Source organism: Anopheles gambiae, chromosome 3, assembly GCF_943734735.2.
Source record: "Anopheles gambiae chromosome 3, idAnoGambNW_F1_1, whole genome shotgun sequence".
NCBI lineage: Eukaryota > Metazoa > Arthropoda > Insecta > Diptera > Culicidae > Anopheles > Anopheles gambiae.
The window spans coordinates 13,714,113-13,738,276 of record NC_064602.1 but is presented as its reverse complement, the minus strand read 5'-3'; the positions used below and the strand labels follow the sequence as shown (position 1 = coordinate 13,738,276).

The 24,164-nt window shown below is 43.9% G+C and overlaps 3 protein-coding genes across 37 annotated transcripts in view; 2 read left to right on the top strand and 1 right to left on the bottom strand.

Annotated features, from left to right (window-relative positions):
* The window catches only part of LOC1275495 (dual 3',5'-cyclic-AMP and -GMP phosphodiesterase 11), a 93,487-nt gene extending 72,958 nt beyond the window's left edge, over window positions 1-20,529 (top strand). For 11 of the 17 annotated variants that reach the window (XM_061660529.1, XM_061660516.1, XM_061660528.1 and 8 more), the window contains 12 exons: window positions 25-167; window positions 3,612-3,762; window positions 12,024-12,179; window positions 14,886-15,086; window positions 15,155-15,316; window positions 15,414-15,572; window positions 16,657-16,833; window positions 16,907-17,271; window positions 17,343-17,531; window positions 17,624-17,846; window positions 17,932-18,015; window positions 18,096-20,529. In XM_061660529.1, coding sequence (XP_061516513.1) covers window positions 25-167; window positions 3,612-3,762; window positions 12,024-12,179; window positions 14,886-15,086; window positions 15,155-15,316; window positions 15,414-15,572; window positions 16,657-16,833; window positions 16,907-17,271; window positions 17,343-17,531; window positions 17,624-17,846; window positions 17,932-18,015; window positions 18,096-18,680 — 2,595 coding nt within the window. In that variant the 3' untranslated portion in view covers window positions 18,681-20,529. The remainder of the gene's footprint in view (window positions 1-24; window positions 168-3,611; window positions 3,763-12,023; window positions 12,180-14,885; window positions 15,087-15,154; window positions 15,317-15,413; window positions 15,573-16,656; window positions 16,834-16,906; window positions 17,272-17,342; window positions 17,532-17,623; window positions 17,847-17,931; window positions 18,016-18,095) is intronic. The other 6 variants (XM_061660517.1, XM_061660527.1, XM_061660526.1 and 3 more) reach the window with 2 other exon arrangements.
* LOC1275496 (CD63 antigen) lies at window positions 6,115-9,221 on the bottom strand. The gene is made up of 4 exons (XM_061660556.1): window positions 7,427-9,221; window positions 6,992-7,180; window positions 6,756-6,926; window positions 6,115-6,682 (listed from the first exon to the last, which is right to left on the bottom strand). Exons 1-4 carry the CDS (start codon window positions 7,505-7,507, stop codon window positions 6,266-6,268), a joined length of 858 nt encoding a protein of 285 aa, XP_061516540.1. The 5' UTR covers window positions 7,508-9,221; the 3' UTR covers window positions 6,115-6,265.
* A 1,225-nt stretch (window positions 20,530-21,754) lies between the features above and the next one.
* LOC1275493 (probable G-protein coupled receptor CG31760) overlaps window positions 21,755-24,164 on the top strand; it is a 75,531-nt gene continuing 73,121 nt past the window's right edge. For 5 of the 19 annotated variants that reach the window (XM_061660554.1, XM_061660550.1, XM_061660546.1 and 2 more), the window contains exons 1-2: window positions 21,756-21,945; window positions 22,902-23,124. The gene's annotated coding sequence lies outside the window, so the exon portion shown is untranslated. Of the gene's footprint in view, window positions 21,946-22,635; window positions 22,807-22,901; window positions 23,125-24,164 lie in introns of all 19 variants that reach the window. The other 14 variants (XM_061660548.1, XM_061660555.1, XM_061660553.1 and 11 more) reach the window with 12 other exon arrangements.

Sequence of the window (24,164 nt, the reverse complement as noted above, 5' to 3'; positions counted from 1 at the left end):
TTGATATCCTTTTTTTTGTTTTAGGTGAAAGATATATGCAACGATCTCGACGTACGCTCGCTCTGTCACAAAATCCTGCAAAATGTGTCAATTCTGCTGAATGCCGATCGTGGCTCACTGTTCCTGGTGCAGGGCAAGAGTACCTGCGGTGGCGACAATACCAAAAAGTACGTATTATCATCATATGACGGTCCTCGTATTATCGGAAACGACTGCAATCTGATGGGGAGGGTGCAGCAACCACTGGTTCATTACGCTCAAGCAAACAGCACCTAATAGGCACAAAGCATCACAACAATAGAAAAATACCTGGTGCTTTCGAAGAAAATGTCAAGCAGCATCATTTTCACCTGCCATCAGATCGATAACAGCGAGCAGCAGCAGCAATGCCGCCATTTGGTTGCTGCCGCCAGGCACATCGGAATTAGAAAGTCTATTTTTCGATGTCACTGCACACCGCTATCGAGACACCCCGGGGTCTCTGAAGGCTGACGCGTGTGTATTGCCTAGCGGTGCTGTCTTATTTGCAGCACATGATATGCGATCCGATAGCGCATATACGTGCGCCCATACGCACACGGCAATAATTCGCGGTACTGGTGTTGTTTTTGCTCGGCGCCAATTCCTCTACGCTATGTGCTGCTGCTAGGTGCATTCATCAATTAGCGTTCGGATTATGTTTCATTACAAGTAATCAGACAGCCTCATCTTGCGTCGCCTATTTACGGACGGGCATAACAGACATTTTTGTGTGTGTGTGTGACACGGCAACAACGACAGCAGGGAACGACTCGATAGCGCCTCCTGGCAAGCTCTTACGGGGCGACACAAAGAGCATCAAATGTTAGCTCTTACGGCTTACGGACAAAAATACTCCTCATTTATTCTTTTGTTAAAAAACGCCAGCATCGTCTACCTTCCATGGAAATGGTCGCACATGTCAGTCAGTTTTTGTGAATTTCACCGACATCCCGGTATGTGTATGCGCTCCGGTACCCTTAATTAGCGAGCAAGTGTCAGGTGGAGAGTGAAAAGTCGATAAGAGAACCGACAGTAAAAGTCTGAGCCGTTTTGACACACGGTTCAAAAGAACCGCTTCGTACTTTTGGAAAGTTCTGGGAACAATTACTGTTAAAGGAGCTGTAAAATTCCTCATCAGTGCCCCCCCGGTGCGCGCGCTGCCGGCTTAACGTTTGAACGAGTCGTAAAAAAAGTTTTCCCTTTATTTATCTATTTCTGTTCAAGGGTTCTGCAGCTGGTTGACGGGCGGTTTTACACCAAATTTAACAATCGTCTTCATTGGAAAGTTTGCCCCATATCATATCTTTAACAGCATATCAGTTTGTAAATATAATTCTTGAAAAAGATGTATTTGCATGAATTTTATTTCAACAGTGTCATGTAAGCAAACATTCTTTTATTATGCTTATGATTGGTACCTGGCAATATTTTTAATAATTAGAATCGCTTATCTGATTTATTTATTATTATTATTATTATTATTATTATTATTATTATTATTATTATTATTATTATTATTATTATTATTATTAGCATTTCAAAATATTATTCTGTCCGTCAAGGGAAGATAGACGTCTTGTGCTGTATAAAAAAGTAAAATGTCATATTGCATACCTTCAGGCGCTCACCACGGCCAGATAGATTATTAATGTTTATTTATGACTTACAAAGTACCTTACCACTGTATCCAATTTTGCTAGTCGAGGGAAATCATCTATTAATTCAAACCACGCCATATCCTAAGTAAATTTATCCTTGGAAGTATCTTAATTTGATTTTTCCTAAAATATACTTCGTTTTTGACAGGGAAGTCACCCATACAGGGACGGGGTTTTCCGTCTAATCTCCGACACACCATGACCCTTTGGTAGATTAATTTCGGATCGGAATCCATGTGAAAGATGCTCCGTTATTTTTGGTGCCGCCGGCAGCATGCATAACAAAAGCATCCTCCCCCTCCCCCAAAGCATGCTGTGCGCCACTTGAGACAATTTGTATTTGATTTTCCAGCGCACAGTGTGCAGCTGTGTTCCCCGAGAACATGATACCAATGGTGCCGGTTGATGTTCATGCCATCACACACATCATACACACATTTGGGTGGAATTCAATTCATTACGACGGTTGGGCCCCCGGAATAGACTCTCGACGCACGACCCAGGGCCGGGCTTTGCATTCTGTTCTGTGTTCGTGCGAATTTGTGTAAACCGAAGGAGAACCGTTCATGCTCTGCCAGAAGGCGTGTTCATTCCCTTCCGCCTGAGATGGCGTTCCACTTTACTAGCTTTCGGCAAAAGACACACACAAACAATCCATCACACTGATATGTGTGTGCATGTGTGCGTTTATATGTGATGAACCTTTCGTGAACCGTCAAGTACTGCTCGCTAATGAAAATATATTCAAGACAATTTTTTCCCATTACCGTCAGCCGCTCACACACGCTGCCATCGTATCACATGTACGCCCGCCGTATGCGTGATGTTTGCTGGTGCTGGTTGGTCCTGATTTTTCGCCCCCTCTACTACTCTCCCTTTCCTTGCTCTGCGGAATGTCCTTGCTATTGTGTGATGGATTTTTTTGCCGTTGTTAGCTTCCCTCATCTACAAACACAGGACGCGCTCTGTCTTCTGTTAAGTGCTTTTGTTGGTAGCAGCACAAATGTCCACCAGAGGACCAGCTGCGGAACGGTAGGCCGCGTATACGCAGACCCGATGCCGTCCTTCGTAACGACGAGCCACTTCGCTGAAAATTCCTCGGGGTACCGCAGACCAAGGATGACGCTCGTTTTTTCGGTTGTTGTTTGGTTTTGTTTCATTATAATTAATGTGCTGTTTGCAGCATAAGTAATCAATTTTCATTTGGCACCCCCCTACCTAACGGCTCCATGAACAGCTCGATGACGACGCGGTTGCTGTGTGATGTGTGTGTATGTGTGCGGAGACAATTTCGTTGTTTTTTTTTTTGGGATCGAATCTCAGCGCCACCCTGCATGCATGCGGTTTGATGATGCTGTCCCATCGGAGCTCTCGAAATTTGAAATTATCTTTCCTATACCACACACACCCGCTTGGGTGGTGCGCTACTGGGCGCCAGACCCCAACGGAGCAGCCAGACTCCAACGGAATGTTTTATTCATACACCGACGAAAGCTCTGCAAGCTCTCATCCGTGGTGGCATCATAAAGTATCGTACCGTAGTGCCTTACATTTCACCTGCGCCGTTCGGCAGCATGCACACACGAAGCGCGCGAGAAATTTACACCGGAACAAAGCGAAAAGGCTTTCAATTTCCGGTGGCCGTGTGGCTAATAGACCGGTGATAGAATTCGCCGCTAATTTATTAATCCACACTATCATCGGTCAATTCCTCCGCTGGTTTGAAGGGGGGGATAAAACAAGAGCGTAGCGCAATGCAATCCGAGCAAAACAAACTACCGTGGCAACGGCAAATGGGTTTCGGATTATGATTCTCCCGCGGTGAGCCGCGGTAATCCGACTCCGATCTCTGTTTGTTTGTCCGTGTGCTGTTGAGAAGGGGGAGTGTGGTGTGCGCCATCCCATCACTGATTTATTTCCGTCTTCTTGCAGATGCTTAGTGTCGAAGCTGTTCGACGTGTGCTCCAACAGTACGCTGGAGGAGATGGAGCAGCAGGACGAGGTAAAGGTGGCCTGGGGTACCGGGATCGCTGGACACGTTGCCGAAAGTGGTGAACCTGTAAATATACCGGATGCTTACCAGGTGAGTACCGTCAAAGTTTGGACGTGTCGATGTCGCGGACAGTCAAGGAGCTTTAGTAGTAGCAGTAGTAGCAGAAGTACTGTTTATTATGTCCTTTGCTGCATAATTGATGGGGTGTATGTATTCTGAGTGGGTTAGTGGGAATGGATGAAATGAGGATGTAGGGAAACAGGGACCAACTGCTTCCCCTGGCGAGTATAAATCTTTCAACACACAACCCCAACGCCCGCCGGATTGCAATCGGGACGGGAACCACCTGTTGCTTCTTCCCAGTGCTACACCGTTCGTACCCGACCCGGCTGGTCTTTGTTTGCAGGTGGAACGGTACGGGATCGGGTTTCGCTTAACAGTTTCATGGTCGTGGTAAATTTATTAGCCCCAGCTAAACTCAATTAGAATTCATTTGTCCGACCAGGAAATGGTCATTTCGAGCGTGAATATGTGGAGTGGATGAGGAAAGCGAAACCATCGCCCTATCGGGCTGACAAAATTCAAACATTTACTGTGTCTTTACGTCGAAATCGTGTGCTGTGTGTGATGAAAGACGTATTGTCTTTATTGTCGGGAGTTCGGAAACACAGGCATAGAGGGTTTTCCTTTTCTTGTGAGTATAATTAGTACCCAAACCGTGCAGCAACAGCTAGCGCTAGGTAATTACACATCCATTTTTGATAAGCATGGGCTATGGGGCATCGCAGAACGGTTCTTTGGGTTTCTTAAACAATCGACAAAGCTCACGCCATACACATGGCATACCTTTCCCTCATTTTGTCCGTAAAAAAGGAAAGCATCATTTACTGAATGCCGACTTAAAATTCACAAACCCTGGAACATGATAACCAATGAAGAATAAGCTTGAAACAATGTTATCATTAGTACATTTGTGAAGAAATATGTGCATACATGTCCAGTTAAACAGTCAGCCAAAAGTGTTTGGCCTCGTTAAAATGTGTGAAACAAAAACCGGTCGTTAATTTTATTTACGATCTATAACTTTGAGTCGACACAAAGTTCAACAACCGAATGCTTTTGTAACGACCGCATGTTTTCATTGTTAAGGCTCGTAAAAAAACTAGGTAATACGGGAATGACTAGGTTCTTGTTTACAATATTTACTTTAAAAGTATGCTAATTGTATAATCATACATGGGAGCAAGATGCACAAAGAGCGAACGGGTTGACGTGGGCTGCCATTACTACACGTAAAAAGCACTTTAAGGCTGAAATGTATTTTAATGTAATGGCCTATAGACACGATGTGAGAATTAAAGACTTAAGAGTTCTGATTAATAATTGCATGACTTGCAAGTTGCTTCGCAAGTCTTACATTTTTGGAAAATTTGTAACAACATATAAACAATGAAGAATATTTTGCCATATTGATCTGCAATATGTGTAGAGAAACAGACCAATGTGATTCTTTTTTTTTTTAATTTTACAATAAAAATAATAAGTGTGAAGTGGGATCAATGTGTGTAAATCATAAAATGTATCTCTGAATTATTAGGATTATGTTTGGAATTTTAAAAGATTCTCTATTCTATATGGGCATTTGACTGGAATGAGCCTGAACTATGCAGAAGTGTTCAATACTTCAAGTCGGAATGATGTGTACATTTCATGAAAAAAGAATGAAATCTTCTAGTGTTGGATAAATTTGATTCAGATTCATGACTCTCTCGGTTGGAAAGATTCATGAATCTCAAATATTCATGAATGTTCAAAGATTCAAAAGATTCAGAAATCTCGAAAAATTCATGAATTTCTAAAGAATCTTGATTATCGAAAGATTTACTTATCTTTAGGGATACATAAATCTCTAAAAAATCATAAAGCTGGAGCTTTTTATTATGCTTCTTCTTGACGTAATAACCTACGTGGTCATGGCAGCCTATAAGGCTTTCGGGACTGGAAAGTACCACGCAGCCGGGCAGGTCCATGCGAGACTTGAACCCACAACGGGCATGTTCTAGGTGAGATTTGGATAATTCAATATTTTGGAAATCATACATCTCTAAAGATAATGAATCGCTGGAGATATATGAGTTTTAATGGACTTATGAAGCTTATAGATTCATGAAGCCTTGGAGATTGATGAATATTTAGAGATTCATAATTTTTCGAAGATTCATGAACCTTTAAAGATTCGTGAATCATTAGAGATTCGTGATTCTTTGACGATTCATGAATCTTTGAAGCTTCGACTCGAGTTTCGAATCACTCATCACTGAAGATTCATATGAATGAATCTCAACGAAAGATTCATGAAACCCAACACTAAAATCTTCTCATATTGCCCTATCTTCTCATACTCTAAAAATGGTTCATTATTAACACTCTTTCATTATGGGGGTGGTACTCTTAACATCACATTTATTGAAAGTAATCAAAAGTTGCTCCTTGTGTGCGTTCTTCAAATAACCGAACACGGTCATTTATGTCGCACACAACAGCAACAGCAGCACGAAGGCGTGAAGCGCATTACACAAATTAAGGAAGGTTTTTAGTTAACGCTCGGGCTTGTGGGCAGATACTTGTCCGGATCAACGTTAGTTTCCGACTTTTCCATCCCGGTGTACTGCGTCTCGATCGGCTTGGTCATGATGCCAAGGCTCTGCTGCAGATGCCAGCGTCGGGTAGCACGCAGAGTCTTCGCGCGACGAATCGCACTGGCCAGCATGAACGCACAGACGGCACCGAGCACCTGGACGAAGGCCACTGCCACCGTACCGGTCGCGATCAGTACCGAACCCTGCGAGATGAGCCAGGAGAGGCGCGAGTAGCAGCCGTATTCGCGTGGCATACACTCCCCGTTGACCGGTGGTGCCGCACAGCACGTTTCCGGGTACTCCATTACCGTGCCGTCGGACGGCAGGAACTGGGCCCAGTCACTGAATCCATCGACACCGCAACATTCGAGCTGGATGAGAAGAATAAGTGTGAGGAAACTGAACCGTCTGGAGACGCAATACAAAACGCGAACTGGTGCTCACCGTGTTCTGCAACGTGTCGATCGGATTGCGATAGCCATCCTGCTGCTTGTAATCGCCCATCGAATCGAAGATCTTTTGGCGCACCATCATCGATACCTGACCACGCAGCACAAACGCCGTGATGGCAGCGGCCAGCTGTAGCACAAACACGATCAGCAGCAATGCACCGTACTGTGGGAAGAGAAGTGTGCATGTGAAATGTGAACTGTATTTCTCCACCGCTGAAGCCTACTCACAATGTTGATCATCGCTGTGCTTTCCTTGAGCGCACCGACACACCCGAACAGGGCGATCACCAGCAGGATGATGCCGATCGCGATGAGCAGATTCGGCGGCACGAAGAAGTGTGAATCGATGAAGTTTTGGAAATCATCGAACAGATTGCCGATGGCGACGGCCATCGACAGGAGCATTGCGGCCACAACCTGCAAACGAAACGCACCGGACCATTTAGTCACTGACGGTTTGGCAACACTGGGTCTGACTCATTCTGCCACCCTTTGTTTTTGGTGCCTGAGTACCAAGGGAGGGCACTCAAAAGATAACAACGTGTCGTGTCTCACAAGCTTATACGCATGCACACAGGAACACAACGGGATTTATGCACAATCTTTTCAAATTCTTGTATCTTCTTGCACGGAACATCGCTAGAGGAGGATAAGGACACTTACCGCAAACGTAATACTGATGACGAAGATCATATACTTTACACACTTCATGCTCATGTTGAGCTCGTACCGTTCCGACGCCATCTTTTGGGCGCGTGTGGTGATTCGTTTCAAAATTTCAAAATTCCACTACGAACACTCCAATTCCACCTCGATTGCTCCCCGAAGCAGTGGAAAAACAAAAAGTGTCCTTCCGCAAACCGTAAAGTGTTAAGCACCGATCCAATGTATGTGTCTCCAAGGTCTTCAATTCCCGCAGGTGTACGCTGCACGCCGCCAGAGGTTGCACGGTTTCGCCTGTGACCAAACTGAAACTGCAAATGGTGTCAGCAGCACCTTGCTTGCATTTGCCGTGTGTGCTGCCGCAGGGAGACTTTTCTTATCTTATCAGTCGACAAACATAGTTGATACCTCTCTGTGCCTGACACCATTACAGCACCGCCTTGCTTGCTCGCACCCACCTGACGGCCCGTGACGGCGGACCACAATTACCTGTGCGCGCGTATGTTCGCCACTGTCGTAATTGGGCGGTAGTGTGGCATTGGGGGCGAACGAGAGACGATTGTTGTTCCGTTTTCTTTATCACCGTCGCGCTACTCCCATTGCGATACATTTTGCCACACACCAGATGGAAAATCGATACCATCGGTTTTTGGGAGCACAGAGAAACGAGACAGACGATGTCCGTTGGTGTGGGAAACGTTCCCAAATATTTGCGATGGGAGCCGGAAGAAGCTGGAAACCACCATCTCGGTCCAATCGGTTTTCGGACTAAAACCCTCCGAAAGATGGAAGAGGTCATAAGTCTCTTAGTAGTTTACACACAAAGATAGGAAAACAGTCCCAAGGGTCAGATACAAATAAATAAAGCATTAAAGAAGGGGGGAATGTCTGTGTGTGTGTGCTCTGTTTGCTCGCCTGGCAACCCTTCTGTGTTTTTTTGAAGCTTATGATTCATGGTAGGAATGCAAATAAACACACTCACACAAACCCTTCCATCGAGCCCTTTATCTCATGCGTGTTACACACAGAAGTGAAGTGTGTGTGGAAGTGATAGAACAGTGTTTTGGTGTGCGAGTAGGCCGTACCGTTGCGATAATGAAACTCTCGAGACGTAGAACAAAAATACTTGGCAAGCTGTCGTAATCGGTACATCCCACCCTTTTTTGCGTGGTATTTGATGTGATCTATAGTTAATTTAACATTAAATACTGTTCTAATAATCTCTCACAATTAGATTGATTTCATAAATAAAAGCAGCACAATTTCTACATAAATCAAACCAATCACATTGCGAGGGATTTTCCTTCCTGTTGCTACACTTTCACGCGAACGCGAATGCAAATGCACTTCTATGCACTCTTTGTTGCCCTGTTAACTTTCCCATTAGCCAAGTAATGGAGCAGAGGCTCCCCTTTCCTAGAACAAAGGGTTCGCTGTGGCCTGCGTGTCCTTAAATAACCCATCTTCCGAATTCCCAGAACCTCTCCCCCCTGCACCTTTATTGTGCACGTCAGAGTAAATTCTGCTCCTGTTCGGTACAGGTTGCTGTTATCGTTTACTGTCTTCATTTCCACGGAAAATCCTTTGGATGTGGTGTGCTGCATTGCCGTTTTTCCCCCGTTGTGCAGCACTACCACAATGCGAGTGCAGAAGCGCACAAGCAACGGCAGCAGCAAAACGGTGCTGCATATTTCATTCGACTGCTTTCATAATCCGAATGGTGTGCGCGCGCCTTTCTGTTGCGTTGAATTCATCACTTTAAGTACAATTAATCATTTATTAGCAAAAACCACAGCCCTGTGCTGCTGCCGCTGCAGTTTTGTGGAGTGCGCTTGTGGAGTGTTGTGTTTGCCGTTGGCTTTGGGTGCAAATCTGAACCGTAGGCACTTGCTAATTGGATGCAAATATCCAGTGTGCGTGCGTGTTTGTGTATATTTGTATCAAAAAGCTTCAAATTGGAACCCCTCCCCTTCTTCCAGCACATCCATGGGAAATCGTTAAAAAACCACAGCACCCGAATAATTGCGTCCGCTGTGTTTGTTCAAACCGTTCGATTGTGAAACATACAACACGGCACGGTGTGGCAAATACAATAGCAAACCCCGCCCCGGGTGATGTTTCGCCTCATTTCCGCAGTTCGTGAAAGGCTTTGCCGTGGGTATGAATATGCAAATTCGTTATTTGTGATTTGATTGCAGCGTGCGCATCCTCCCGCCGCGGTGTGAAAAAATATAATTTCAGTTTGGTGTCAAATTCCGATGCATGCGGGGTTTGTTCAATTTCTCTCAAAATATTTCGACTCGAGTCGTCCCAATGTTGCGCTTCCGTTGCATTTTTGGTTGGTTTGGCGACAATTGGAGTGACAAGTTTAAAAAGCAAGTTTATCAAGGGTAATTTGAAATTAGGTTGGATTAACAAGTGTGTATGTTATGTTTAAAACTATTTGTCCATCTATAACTTCGAGAAAGAAGTTAAGAGCGTTCACTTCACCCCCAAATTTGAAGCAAACAGCAAATACGGAGCGGTTTTTGCAAACTACAATAGTATCTAACTAAACGCTATAGTGTCTGCTAAATAAACCTTTTCTAGATGATCTTGCCTCGGTGAAATAGTTCGCTGAAGAAACTGAATAGGAATCTACATGCTCTGCATAGTTTTTGCACAGTGAAAATTCTAAAATTTCATTTTGAAACTTTAAAGCAGTATGATAAATGTACCAATAGTGGTGCAATTTGTAGTGGTACAGATGTGTTTTAATGGATTTAAATGGTGTCAGGAAAGACAATTTATGAATATCTTAACACATAGCATTTGGAATATGTTTCATCTTCGCAATCACAACCATTTTTACCTTCAAACACAACAAATTTACGAAAAAACATATTTTTACTACAACTTCGTTATACCTATAATGGTGATATGGTTCCTATAGTCGTCGTATTGTGTTCCTATAGTGGTGGTAAACAAGGATGCCTCAAAACAGTGTAGAATATCAATGAAACTTAGTGTTGAAGCTGTTTTCGTATGAATGGCAAAAACATGTATAAATTTGATTGACGAAAATATTGACTAAAGTACTATATGCCTGTTGTCAACCCACACCCGAAAGAGTGTGATTGATTCAAAATCGATTTGTCACTCAGCCAGCTATATCTTAAAAACAAAATCTAAAATTGCCGGTTTTTATTGATGTTATGAATGTAAACACTATAGGAACATGCCTATTTTTTGTATATATAATGGCACTATGGTAAAAACCACTTAAAAATGCGAAAATATGGTCAACAGCTAATGAAGTGGAGTAAATCATTAACATTTTATAAAAGTAACGTTAAAAAATATTAATTGCGTTGTGATGTGGTCTTTTACAGCGTTAACAAAAATATCAGTTTCGTTATAAGGAGTTTTAAAATAAATTGACGCATTTCACTACATAATGAATTTTTCGGTCACTAAGTAACGGAATGGACCTGTTTAACTTTTAAACCCTTTGTAACAGACCAGAAAACATTTCACACTAACATAAATAACTTAATTACTTTTAAATTATTGGATGGTTGGTGCAATATCACCGCTATATAGGTACGTTTACCCTAGAAGATTGCATTGACGGACGATTACATCTGGTGCATTATGATTTTTTTGTAAGCGATCGTACAACATTCAATAGTATATGCAGATCGACTTGGTTTTATGATTTTTTCGTTTCATACCAACTGGCTTGCAATGTGAATCGAGCATTTGGGTTATTTTGTTAACATTAAGAAATGTTTTACCACACTTTACACTACACTTCACATGGATCAATAAGTGTAAAACAGATAGGCAAAATTATTATTACATCGATTATATTTATATTTTCAACGTTTTTATGCTTAATTACAACCTGAAATAAAAATAAAAATAAACAAGCTTCTATTTCCTAAGTATGTTTTAATTTAATTTAGAATATAATAATTATTTATAATTTTTCCCTCGTTGTCATGTGTTTTTGTGTGGTATAATAAAAAAAATAAAAATATGTATTTATCCAGTAATGTTTTAAATCAAGTTTTATAACTTTTAAAAAGTACTCAGCAGTAAAAACATTTTAAATAATCTTAATTATATGCTCAGACTTAGATTAATATGAGATAAATAATGTAATAAACTTTTTCTCAATGTTTTATTTTCATTATTGAAATTCGCACTACTCGATCTCTTAATTTCCGTAAAATAATTTGTCAATTCAATATCATTCAAAAACAGATGAATCGCTTCACATACAATTTAATTATAATCCAAAATAGACACACACATTCCGACTGCATTCCTATTCCGGTTCCAGGAATCAGCACCATTCCAGCAAATATGCAGATTAATTATTTTCGAACCATATGCTTTCCATTGACCATTACGATAAACCTGTTTTACCCCCCCGGACACTGATTCGCCCCACATTCCGTGCGCGCATTCATAATAATAATGTAATTTAAAATACTACACCCACGACTGTGCAGATTTGATTCACCCCGTTTCCAACCTACTCGAAACTCATTTCTTCTTTTTCCTGTTTTTTTTTTCTTCTTCTTCTTCTGTCTGTTCTGTTTTATTTTAGGATGAACGTTTCAACCGGGAAATCGATGTACAAACTGGCTACCGTACAAAGGCGCTACTCTGCATGCCAATCAAGGATGCGTCCGGGGATGTGGTTGGGGTCGCGCAAGTGATAAACAAACAGGGTGATCAGTGCTTTAGCACCGCGGACGAGAAGGTAAGCATGGGGTAAAGGGGTTTAGGGGTATTGCATAGCGAGGAATGGTGCCACCTTTCTAACCACCACCTGTTCGTTTGCCAAAACAAATCTGCGGACCGCATGATTGATGCTTGCTGCTTCTGCTGCTGCTTGCCCGGATTTCCGGAAAATCCCTTCGGGAGCTTTTAATTATGTGCGCGCAATCCTTCCATCAAGCGGGTCCACGGGTCTCTCGAACTATGATGCTGCCGGTTGAACTTTGATAATCAATTAAAATTAAATAACGATGGCCATCAACGAAATGGAATACTTCTGCCCCACCGCCGGGTGTTGCATGCCAATGCGAAGGTGGTTTGTTATAGTATTTTTTGTATGGGGGTTCGTAATGAATTTTTGTTTGAAGTGCATTTTGAAGCATGCACGAGTGACGTGGGTACAGAAAAATGTTTAAATTCGAACAGAAAATGAACTCAAAATAACAATGTTTAATTAAAATGTCCAGGCGTACTAATTAAAATGAAGTTGATCGAGTTTTTTTCATTTTATTTAAATTAAATTATGGAATTTAATTATCCCATATAGACCATCAACATACAATTAGTTTGAAAAACGAAACGCGATAAAAACTAATTCTTTTGTTTGTAGTTTTGCATAATTTTGTTTTTTTTTTTCCTGCTAAATAATTACTAATATTGATTAGATATTTGAGCACCTCTAATGTTCTTCATTCTGAGAAGCTCTTTGTGAAACTTTTCATTACATGAAATGTTCCTGGAGATGCCCGTTAAATATTATTATAGATTATACTTTAATCTCCGGCTCAAGCTGCATTTTAGATCTTTTTTATTGTTGCATTGCTTCAACATTTCTAATTTTACTGACTGATGGCTCAGATTAACATTCATTTAATGAATTTAATTTTAAAATAATTTAATAATTTTAATTAATAATTAATTTTAATTAAATAATAATTTAATAATTTTATTTAAAAAAAAGGTTTTATAATATTGCAAGGAATAGTAATAGCTCCATTAAGACCTTTGTAACACTTTTTTGTACATTCAAGTGTCAAATGTAATCATAAAATTATTTATTTGAAAAAAAACTCTCTAAACTCCCCAAAACTGGCAAAGCAAATTCTTCCGCCACGTGACACGTGTTTTCCCAATTGCCCAACATGCAGCGGTTATGATCCGCTCCTCCCACTCTATCTCTTCTCCTACCAGCAGAAAGAGGTCAGTTCGATGTGAATGGCACCAAAACGACTCAATACGCATTATCTTTACAATGCGAAATCTCAATTTCATACCCATGAATGTATGTACGTACATTGTAGCGTGCGTCGTGCACTGCTGTGTAGTCCGAGTGTGGGCCAACAAAATCTGCTTCACCCAAGATCGTGCCGATATTACCATTTCCAGCAACCCTAAGCAGCCCTTAAGAACCCTTCGCAGAGAGAGAGGTAGCAGCAAACATTACACGAACCCAGAACGATATTACAGCAAAGCTTTACGATTTGTCGTTCGTAAAGTGAAAAGGTTCTATCAAGCAAAAAGGGATGTAAGGGAAGAAAATACACACACACAGATACTCATGCAGTAATGCCAAACCCATACGACAGTGAATCGAATATTGGAGTATAAATAATTTTACGATAACCGTCCCGGTGTAGGTAAAACGCACCCAGCGGAGAGCTACAACAAACGCACCCGCCGAACGCATTTGCACTGCGAAGGGAATGGTTTTCCACATTTTCCATGTTTGTTCCGCCCAGGAGAGAGAAAAAAACAATAAATAAAAAACATCAAGCATGTTAAAATGTGCGCAATTTGATTACGATTTTTTCCCGGGGTGAGATTACACCCCGCAGCGCTGTTTGCGAAATGAATTGTCCCTTCCGGGGTCATGACTTCGGAGGGTGGAAAAAATGGAAACGCAGTGTGTGAATGGGAACACCAAAACTCGTTGAAATATTTAAATCATATCTCCCCGAGATACTAGTGTCAACGGGGTGGTTTTTTTTTCCTCCGAAGCACTCCGTCGAAGCACTCCGAAAGGGGAGAAGATCAAGCATAAAAGCACATGAATTGGCGAATTTTCACCACCATTTTCACCGACAGCATTCGAGCGGAAACGGTACGTGAACCGAGACCGAGATGAGATTAATGATCGTACCGGGTGGACGGGGCGGGGGCGGTGGACGGTTTTGGTTCCGAAAGAGCTTCACCGAAAGGGGATGAAGCTCTCTCGCGTTGACACTGAAGCACACTAAGGTTCGCAGGACGGTACGAGATGGGGCAGTCGGTCACGCAGTGACTGCAATTTATTTATCGTGTTTGTTGTGTGTTCTCCCCCCCTCCAGCATCAGCTTCTTCCGGGTGGGCATGAGTGGGACGGCCACTCGTACCGAATATTATGTGCAAATTGTTTGAATTGGGTGTTAAAATCATGTTTTTGCCAGCACCAACGACGGGCGGGCGGACGAACGCGGGAAATAAACCCCGTCGGGGTCTCGTATTACACACTCTACGGTGGTTCACTTTATGATCCTTTCGCCGGTTTATGGCGCCGGTGACGAGCAGCGGCCAAACAAATAAATGGCCACCGCTGGGAGTCATTTTGCGATTTGTACATTTTGTGCGGTGTGTGTGAGCACACAGAGTGTGATTGTGTTTTGTTTTGCAATAATTCTTATGTGTGTTTTTGCTTTTGCTTTATTTGCAGATTTTCTCCTCCTACCTGCAGTTCTGTGGCATCGGGCTTCGGAATGCGCAACTGTACGAAAAGTCACAGCTAGAGGTGAAACGCAACCAGGTGCTGCTCGATCTCGCCAGGATGATCTTCGAGGAGCAGAGCACGATCGAGCACATGGTGTTTCGCATTCTGACCCACATGCAGAGCTTAATACAATGCCAAAGAGTGCAGGTGGGGTGGTGCAACAAGCGGTCGTCGGTTGACGCGCAGCAGTCTTATTTTACCCTTTCCATTTGCAGATCCTGCTGGTGCACGAAGCGTCCAAGGGTAGCTTTTCGCGGGTGTTCGACTTCGAAGCCAACGATCTCAGCGGCGAGGACGGCGATGCTCGCACGAGCCCGTTCGAGTCCCGCTTTCCGATCAACGTCGGAATTACTGGCTACGTGGCAACAACTGGCGAGGTATTTATTTCACTTTGTGTGTGTGTTTACTTTTACAATAATGTCACCTTTTTTGATACGTTTGTTTGTTTTTTCTCCCGATCGCATTTTTGGACAGACTGTAAATATCTGCAACGCGTACGAGGACGACCGGTTCGATCCGAGTGTCGACGAAGGGCTCAACTTCCGCCACAAAACCATCCTCTGCATGGCGATCAAGAATTCATTAAGTCAAATTATAGGAGTAATCCAGCTGATCAACAAGTTCGATGATCTAGTGAGTGATCTTGTGTGTATGTGTATGTGTGTGTGTGCAGTAAGATCTCGAAAAGGGAATGATCTAGTCCGAACAAATCAGAATGCGCAATGCTGCAAAATGTCACAAAAAATCTGACTGAAACAAAATCGATGTCAGCGTCACGTATTCAATTGTGATGATCAGAGATGATGCTCAAAACGATTGGTGTGACCAATACATGATTCGTAACATTTTTGCGACGATCGCTTGGTCAGTCACTGTGTCATGGCCTTTTTTTTACTGAAATCAGTTCTGCAAAATGTCACTGACATAGTCATGACAAATTCCGTCTGAATCAAAATCATGTCAGCGTCGCGAGCTCTACTGTGATGACTAGATGTGAGACTCAAACAGCTAGTGCGACCATCACATGCTTGGTGACATTTTGTGCAACCAACTCTTGGTCAGTCTTGGGATCGTGACATTTTCTGTCGGTGATCTTCAAGATCAAGAGTGGGAGCGCGGAAATGCGGTGCTTGCAAGTGATTCAAAGAGACAAAATGAGCATATTTTCTCGCTCTGTTTGACCATACAAATCATCAAAGCAGAAAGAGCGAGAAAGCATGCTCATTTTGTTGCTTGGGACCATTCGTCAAGTATATTGCAAGCATGTTGTGATTATCATCGACAGAAAAATGTCGTGACCAAGTGAGTGATCAAGAGTTGGGTGCTAAACAAAATGTCACCAAGCATGTGATTGATCCACCAACTGTTTGAGTATCACCTCTGATCATGTCAGCTGTGCACGTGAACTGATTTGAACTTCGTTTCACTCATGAGGGTTTGGTGGCTGTAACGGTGACATTTGGCAGCACTGTTCACAGCCAGAAAAAATCATGATTATGCTTGCGCCGGCCTTAAACTCAGCTTGTCTGTCAGTGTTTCCCCTTTGACTCAAGCACTCGCATGTCGTGTTCGGCATATCATGACGCACTTTCATCGAGTATCTGCATTAAGCTTCAAGCTATCACGGATATGTTCATTGTTTTCGTTGGTGAACATCTCGTGATGCTCATGACATTTTGCAGCACTGATCATGCGTCTCCATTTTCTGCATTTCCAGACTTTTACCAAAAATGATGAAAACTTTGTTGAAGCGTTCGCCATCTTTTGCGGCATGGGCATTCACAACACGCACATGTACGAGAAGGCAATCATCGCGATGGCAAAGCAGAGTGTCACGCTGGAGGTGCTGAGCTATCACGCCTCCGCCACCATCGATGATGCGTACCGGTTACGGGTAACTTGCGCCTTGCGCCTAGAATTTGTCTGTTTCCATAAAGCTCTGACGCTCATTTTTAATCTTTCTCCAGCAACTAAAAGTGCCATCATCCGCGTTCTTCAAGCTGTACGACTTCAAGTTCGACGATCTGACACTGGACGACGACCACACGCTGAAGGCGTGCCTCCGCATGTTTCTGGACCTGGATCTGGTCGAGCGGTTTCACATCGAGTACGAGGTCCTGTGCCGGTGGTTGCTGAGCGTGAAGAAAAACTATCGCAACGTGACGTACCACAACTGGCGGCACGCGTTCAACGTGACGCAGATGATGTTTGCCATCCTCACGTCGACCCAGTGGTGGAAGATCTTTGGTGAGATTGAGTGCCTTGCGCTGATCATAGCCTGCCTGTGCCACGATCTGGATCACCGTGGGACCAACAATTCGTTCCAGATTAAGTACGTATATCTGAGACTGAGTGGTTTTGGGAGAATGGTGCCAAAGGTAACGACAAACGCTTCTCTCGCAGAGCCTCGTCACCGCTGGCTCAGCTCTACTCGACGTCCACGATGGAGCACCATCACTTCGACCAGTGTCTGATGATCATCAACAGCCCCGGCAACCAGATACTGTCCAACATGTCCTCGGAGGACTACAGCCGTGTGATACGCGTGCTGGAAGATGCCATCCTATCCACCGATCTGGCCGTTTATTTCAGGTAGCTGTGGTGTTCTTGCCATTCCGACCAAACATCCAACGATTTAAAAATAACATTTTAAACTGGTATTTGTTTTGTGATTGGTCAACTAGGAAACGTGGAGCCTTTTTGAATTTAGTCGAACCGGCCAGTGAAATGAGTTCCTGGCAGGCGGAGGAGCCACGCTCGCTGCTGCGCGCGATGAGCATGACCGTCTGCGACCTGTCCGCCATCACCAAGCCGTGGGAAATCGAGAAGCGCGTCGCCGATCTGGTCAGCTCGGAGTTCTTCGAGCAGGGCGATATGGAGCGGCAAGAGTTAAACATCACACCGATTGTAAGCTCGCGGTGCACGATAATGCTAGTTGGGTTGAGGCACATTAAGCATATCTTTATTTTGCTATTTTTTGCCCCTCCCACAGGATATAATGAATCGAGAGAAGGAGGATCAATTGCCAATGATGCAGGTTGGCTTTATTGATTCGATCTGTATTCCTATTTATGAGGTACGCTTCGGCTCGTCAAACCGTTTCGCTACGGTGTTCTTTCAATTGATTGCCATCTCACTTTTTCCTCACTGCTGCAGGCTTTTGCGACCCTGTCCGACAAGCTGACGCCGCTGATCGATGGTGTGCGGGAGAACAAGCAGCATTGGATCGAGCTGGCCCAAAGCGCGAAGGAGGCGTACGCAAACAACAATAACACGAGCGAAAACAATAATAACAACAAGAGCCCCTGCACGGACCATGCGGAGGACGACGGCCACCAGCAGGATGGGGTGGTGGAGTGCGTCGGCAGCCCGCTCGGATCACCAGCAAGTAATGGAACTACCCCGCGTAAGCTTTCCCTTGAACCTGATTGTACTGATAGTGGTCACCACCACAGTATAGGTAGCCACGAGTCGGCCACCACTAACAGTTGTCGTAGCATAAAGGAGAAGATCGTCGGCCGGCTGGGGGCCGATCTCGCATCGTCGCCACCGTACGCGGACAAGCCCTCGTTCCTGGTGGTCGGCCAGAAGGGCAACGGATGGGTGAACGGGGACAAGGTGCGGCTCATACGGCTGTCATCGTCGGATGGTAAGACGAGCGAGCTGCTACTGGACGATCAGCTGCCGCGGCATCCGGCGACGGTGGACGACCAGGACGCGCTCGATGCAGCGCTGGAGTGAAAGATGATGGTGGATGATGAGGACGCTGTAGTCGTCGACTCGCTCGCAATGCGCTACCGCAAGACCAAACAGGCTCTACTGTATGTGATTCGCCGTTCCGGTGCAAACGGAATGAACCCAGTTTTGTTTTTAATGTTTGAACCGCTGTACTCCTATCCTCCCTGTCATATCATTCTCCCCGCAAACTGCGCCTCTCATTACTTTTAAATCCCCGTTCTTTTTATCTCCCCCACAAAATGACTTCTGTAAATGAATGTTAGCGTTATGTTTTACGGACCGGAACGTTCCGCACTGGGTTCCGCAAGGCGCGTAGTCGCTTATCTGTTCGTGTGCACCACGTAAAAGCACGATGTCACAAGCGGTGGTAATCGGTTCGGTTTCAAATCGTGTATTTATCCCCCGCAAACGCACAATTGATTGTACTAATTCGCATTATGCGGCATTATGTTGTATTGTAAATATTGTTAGGTAATTGTTTGTTAATTGTTACACCTCGTACGATCCACGATCAGAACAGAACCAATCGCCACAGATCCTCCACAGTAATCCCGTTTTCTCTCCCCCAGTCAGCAAGAACATTCATACATCATACTACCTACAGTGTAATGCACCACTATTTGTAATGTTTCGATCAATTGTTTTAGTAAGAGGAGAATCCACGCAGCAACAATTGTTCGTAACCAATGTAGAGATCTATTTTTAAATAGTAGTAAAATATAAAAACAACTTTAAAAATTCTATGTAAAAGGAATAAGAACAGGAAGTAAGATAGCAAACTAAAGGAAACAAACAAACAAAAAAAGAAGCAAACAAGGAACCATAACTTCAGCACTAGTCAGCAGAATAATAATTTTAGAGTTAACATTGGAAAGCTCCGGGTGGTAAAGGGCGACGGTCCTTAGGCAAAGAGCTGTTGGAAAAGAAAAGGCACACACTCTCACACGCAAGTGGGTGTTATGGGCAAACGACCCAAAAGTCGTGAAACGTAACGCAGAAAACCAATAGCATTGCACCCGACGTTCGTTTACTAGGGGAATGGCCCCGGTGTTAGGAGTATTACTCGTTCTATGGACCATTATTAATTATGTACTTGTATATGAGAACAAGCAATCCTTTGTTATAGTTGTTCTGCTTATTCGAACGGTGACCGGACGTTGATATCCCTTTTGCACTTCCATTTTGGAAGCGATTGGAACACTAACGATTGGAAGAGGTATTTTAGAACAATCTTCAGACAAACAGGGGAGTTGGTTTTTTTTCATTAGCAATTCACTCGCACGCTCAATCAAATCCCCAACCCTTTATATTGTTAGTGAAGGTAGTAATTTATTGCAAACAACAAGAAAAAAAGTAAACAAATCCATAACAATCCCACAGTCGTAGCCGCGGCCCACGGGAATGGAATGGGAGACATGTGAATCGTCCTTTAAACGTAATGATGGTCGTATAACGTTTCTTCAATGTGTCATCAATGAATGTGTGTATGTGTGTTTGTGTGTGTGTCGGTGGCCCTTGTATGATTCGATGTCGTCTAGCGTGTTGTGTGCATGTATGTGCAAGTATGTCTGTTAGGTTTTTTGGGGGTTACTTTTTTGAGCAAATCAAATCAGATTAAACAGCTGTTATTTCGTTCTATTGGAAAATGTGTATTACACTAGCAAAAGATCGTGTCAAAAGATGTATTTCTTTCACTGCAAGGGAAGGGAAACTAATTCTGTTACTAATTAGTAACGCACATACGCACTGGCACACATACTGCAGCATTGAATCATGTCCGATAGTAGACAACAACCCATTATCCTAGCAGAAATGGCTTATAATAAAGTGTACTATTTTTCTGAATATTTGACACCACCGACTTGGATGTGGAACTGTGTGTTAAACATATCCGAACGCTTCTTCCTCTGTTTGGCGCAACGACCACACACCGGTCATACCGGCCTATACAGGCTTTAGAGATTTATGTAGTACCACGCAGTCCGATAGTCAGTCTTTGCTTATACTTAATCATTAGGTTTTTGTTGTTTTTTTTTCTCCTTAATTTTCCATTTTTATTATTAATTGCATTTTCTTACAGGGTTTTCCAGGGGTTCTCATAGTTATGGAACACTTCCTCGACCGTTTCCTATTGCAAATGAACTTCGTATGTTGGAAATTCGACTCTATGGCACCCTTTTTGGATATGCTCCTTGCAAATTCTAATGGGATTTGTCCAACAAGGGTACTATAGAATCCAATTCCCATTACAATAAGTTCATTTCATGTAAGAAAGAGTCAATAGAGTTTCCCACAGCTATGAGAACTCCTGGAAAACCGTGTATCAAATTTGAATGAAAATCGACCCTTTTCCCACGTGTGCACTGGCGCCATCTAGGGGAAAAACACTGTAACTAGCGCGAAACAGGGCACGAAAGTTTTCAAAATGCTCCACAGCACATACGATGCAAAGAGCAGGCCATGCGCAGGATCCAACACACACACACATACGTTTTCCTAGCATCAGGTTATTAACTTGTTGATCGAGCTCCCCGCGTGAGACTCCTCAAGTGTTGGAGAAATATAGCTGTCTGTCTGACTGTCCGTACATTTCCCCAGCGTGTGCGTGTTGTTTTGGCCTTTCGGAAACTCTCGCAGCGTCACACTCACACACACTAGACAGGAACACACACTCAGCTCAGGGAGAAAGTGTGACACCCGAGCGTCGATGTCGGTGTCACAACCCACGCACGGCGCGTGTCTTCGCTCTCTCCCATGGGGCACTCCGTTCGGAGCCTGCTGGCACAATGCATCCTTCAACACTGAATGGAGGAACTGCGGCTCAAAAAAAAGGAAACCACGCATTTCCCGTTTACACTCTCGGGGTGCGCAACACGGGTTTGAGTTGGTAAGTGTTGTTGTTGTTGTTATCTTCTCACCCGAAAGCTTCATCTCCCCCTGGTGCAGCCGGATGTCCTTGTGTGCACGCTCATTCTCACGATATATCGCTCGCTCACTCTCCCTTCTCTTTTTAGGATGAAGCTCTCCTCAAATGTGTTATCTCCTACGCGTCGTCGTCGTCGGTGATAGGAAAGGCAAAATCCTTCGGTGCCCGACAGCCAACCGTTTGGCCTTCGCCGTCAGTCGAGTTTTGGTCGTTCCGGGCGTCGGAAAGGCGGACCATCACCGGTGCTCGTCTGCGCCTGTTCCGGCAACATCCGGCCGTTGCTCAGCAAAAGGACCGCCACCACCACCATCCGCGGCGCACCAGCTGGTTCGTGGTATCGTAGTGAGTTTTTCCCTTCCGTTTAGTTGAACTCCTTTTCTTCCTTTTTTTTTTGGTGTGCCCTCGCTTTTCCCCGGACGGTTGCTCCATTTCCTTCATAAACAATAGCAGTGACCCGAAGAACCCACCTGCAAGGCAGCGTTAAAAAGGCGTTCCTTTTTGCACAGCGCAATCTTTTTATGCCTGCCTGCGCCCTGCAGGCTCCTACTGACCTCGTGATACAGTGTCTGTGTGTGTCTGTGTGTGTATGTGTACCTATCCTAACTTATCCCATTTCCTTACACACTTGCTCCCCACGGTATCACCTCCTTTCGAGGGCCGTTCCACTCCACACTCCCATTCGAACACTTTGCACCAGTGAAGGGAAAACTTTTCCTTAAATTTTGCGCTGCATCATCAGTTTTCATCCTTATTCCCCTCCCTCACCCACCACCGACCCCCACCCCTATGGGTTTAGTTTTGGGGAGAAGGGGATGTGCATGTGGTTACGATTGTGTCTCTGTATGCTCTGTGGTGCTGTGGACGATGTGTACGATATGGCCAAGGCCACCCCTCCTACCGTATGTGTGTGTGTGTGTGTGTGTAAAAACACAATCGTGCCTAGATCGTCTTACCCAGTGGGCAGCGCGTTGTGTAACACCGAGCCTCCTAGCTATCCATTTCGATTGTTCCCTTTCCTCCCCGTTTGCTAAGATGATTCCCTGCTCTTCCTTACACGGCAAGGTGGGGTCCGATCGGCACCGCCGATGAAGTGTGTGTGTGGATGGTAGAAGGATAGTGCCCTAAAGTGTGATTGCGTGGACGTGTGCGTGGATCTGTTCGTGCAGCCGTGCATGTGTGTATGGTGTTCGGGGTGTGATCTAGGTACGTGCGCGCGTGTACGCAAATGTCCCTACTGTTGTGCAGAAGAAGAAAAAACACACGTTGCACGGATTTTCTACCCCTTAACCCCCAAATAGCTCTCCCTCTTCTTCATCCACGAAAAGGTGATTAGGCAAAGGGAAAACTGGCCCCCAGTGCCAGCGTGTGTGTGTGTGTAGACAGGTGATTGGGAGAGCTTACGAAAGAAGAGCTGAAGCTGGCAGATTATCCACTGGGACGGAAGTGCTGCTGCCAAAGCTGATGAAGTGCTTGAGCATTGAGCACTGTACGGGACGGCACGACGAACTCGAACTCGCCAAGGTAAGCATCTTTCGGGGGAGCGCTAGGTGTGTGTGTGTGCAGTGCAGTAAGGGGTAAATTAATTTATGCCTCCAGTCGGTGGAAATTTGAAATCTCGCTGGCTAGGTAAGGGATTTTACGGTTATGATTTAATGAATAGCCGCATTTTGCTTGGAAGCGTGAGCTGGGAGGAGCGATGAGAATGAGGATTGTATTCTATGCTAGATTTCCGCGAACAAACCCCATTAACCCGAACTTTGAAGCATTTTCGAAGAAACAATCAAACCTGTATAAATGTTTAATGCATTTCGTTAGCTTTATGTGCAGAAAGCAGTAACAATTGAGCATTGTAAAAAGGGGAGGGAAAAAAGGATGACGCATTTTTATTGAATCCTATTGGAATCCAGTGGGGCTTTTTACCGTTTTCGTGGAAACTTTGCTGAATAGCGTTAGTTCGCAGAAGTGGTACATGCTTTTGAGGGTTCAACTATTCAACGCCTGGTTGTTTGAGGCACGTTGTGTGTTTGTCTAACTATTAATGTCATTATCATAAGACAACGCTCCTACGAATATGAGGAAATGTCTTTTTTATCATTAGCAAATAAAGTTTATCGCAGTATCATTAGTTTATTACAGCACCTAATGCTGCGTCAAATGTTTCTAAATCTCATTATAGACAACAGATATAGTCTTGTTTTTCAGTATATATGACTTTAGACCTTCAGATACATGCGGTATCCCGTACAGGCGGTCCCGTAGTACAGTCGTCAACTCGTACAACTCAATAACATGCCCGTCATGGGTTTAAACTTAGAATGGACCGCCCCCCCGTAGCAAGGATTGACTATCCGGCTGTGTGGTAATCAATTAAGTCTCGAAAGCCTATACTGGCATGTCCGCGTAGGACGTTACACCAAATAGAAGATACAGTCTTGTTTGTGGGTGCACTATACCAGATAGTTAGTTAGCCAAGATGCTAAGAGGTTTAAGTCATTATCAATTATTCATACAAAAAGCATATCTTAACAAACTTTAACTCTTCCCAATGCCTCTAACCAGAG

Excerpts from the sequence above, each read along its gene's own strand:
- LOC1275496 (XM_061660556.1), bottom strand. The coding sequence starts at position 7,507 with ATGGCGTCGGAACGGTACGAGCTCAACATGAGCATGAAGTGTGTAAAG. Across the intron at positions 7,181-7,426 it reads TCATCAGTATTACGTTTGCG|GTTGTGGCCGCAATGCTCCT; the intron begins GTAAGTGTCCTT and ends TTTCGTTTGCAG. Across the intron at positions 6,683-6,755 it reads TCGACACGTTGCAGAACACG|CTCGAATGTTGCGGTGTCGA; the intron begins GTGAGCACCAGT and ends CTTCTCATCCAG.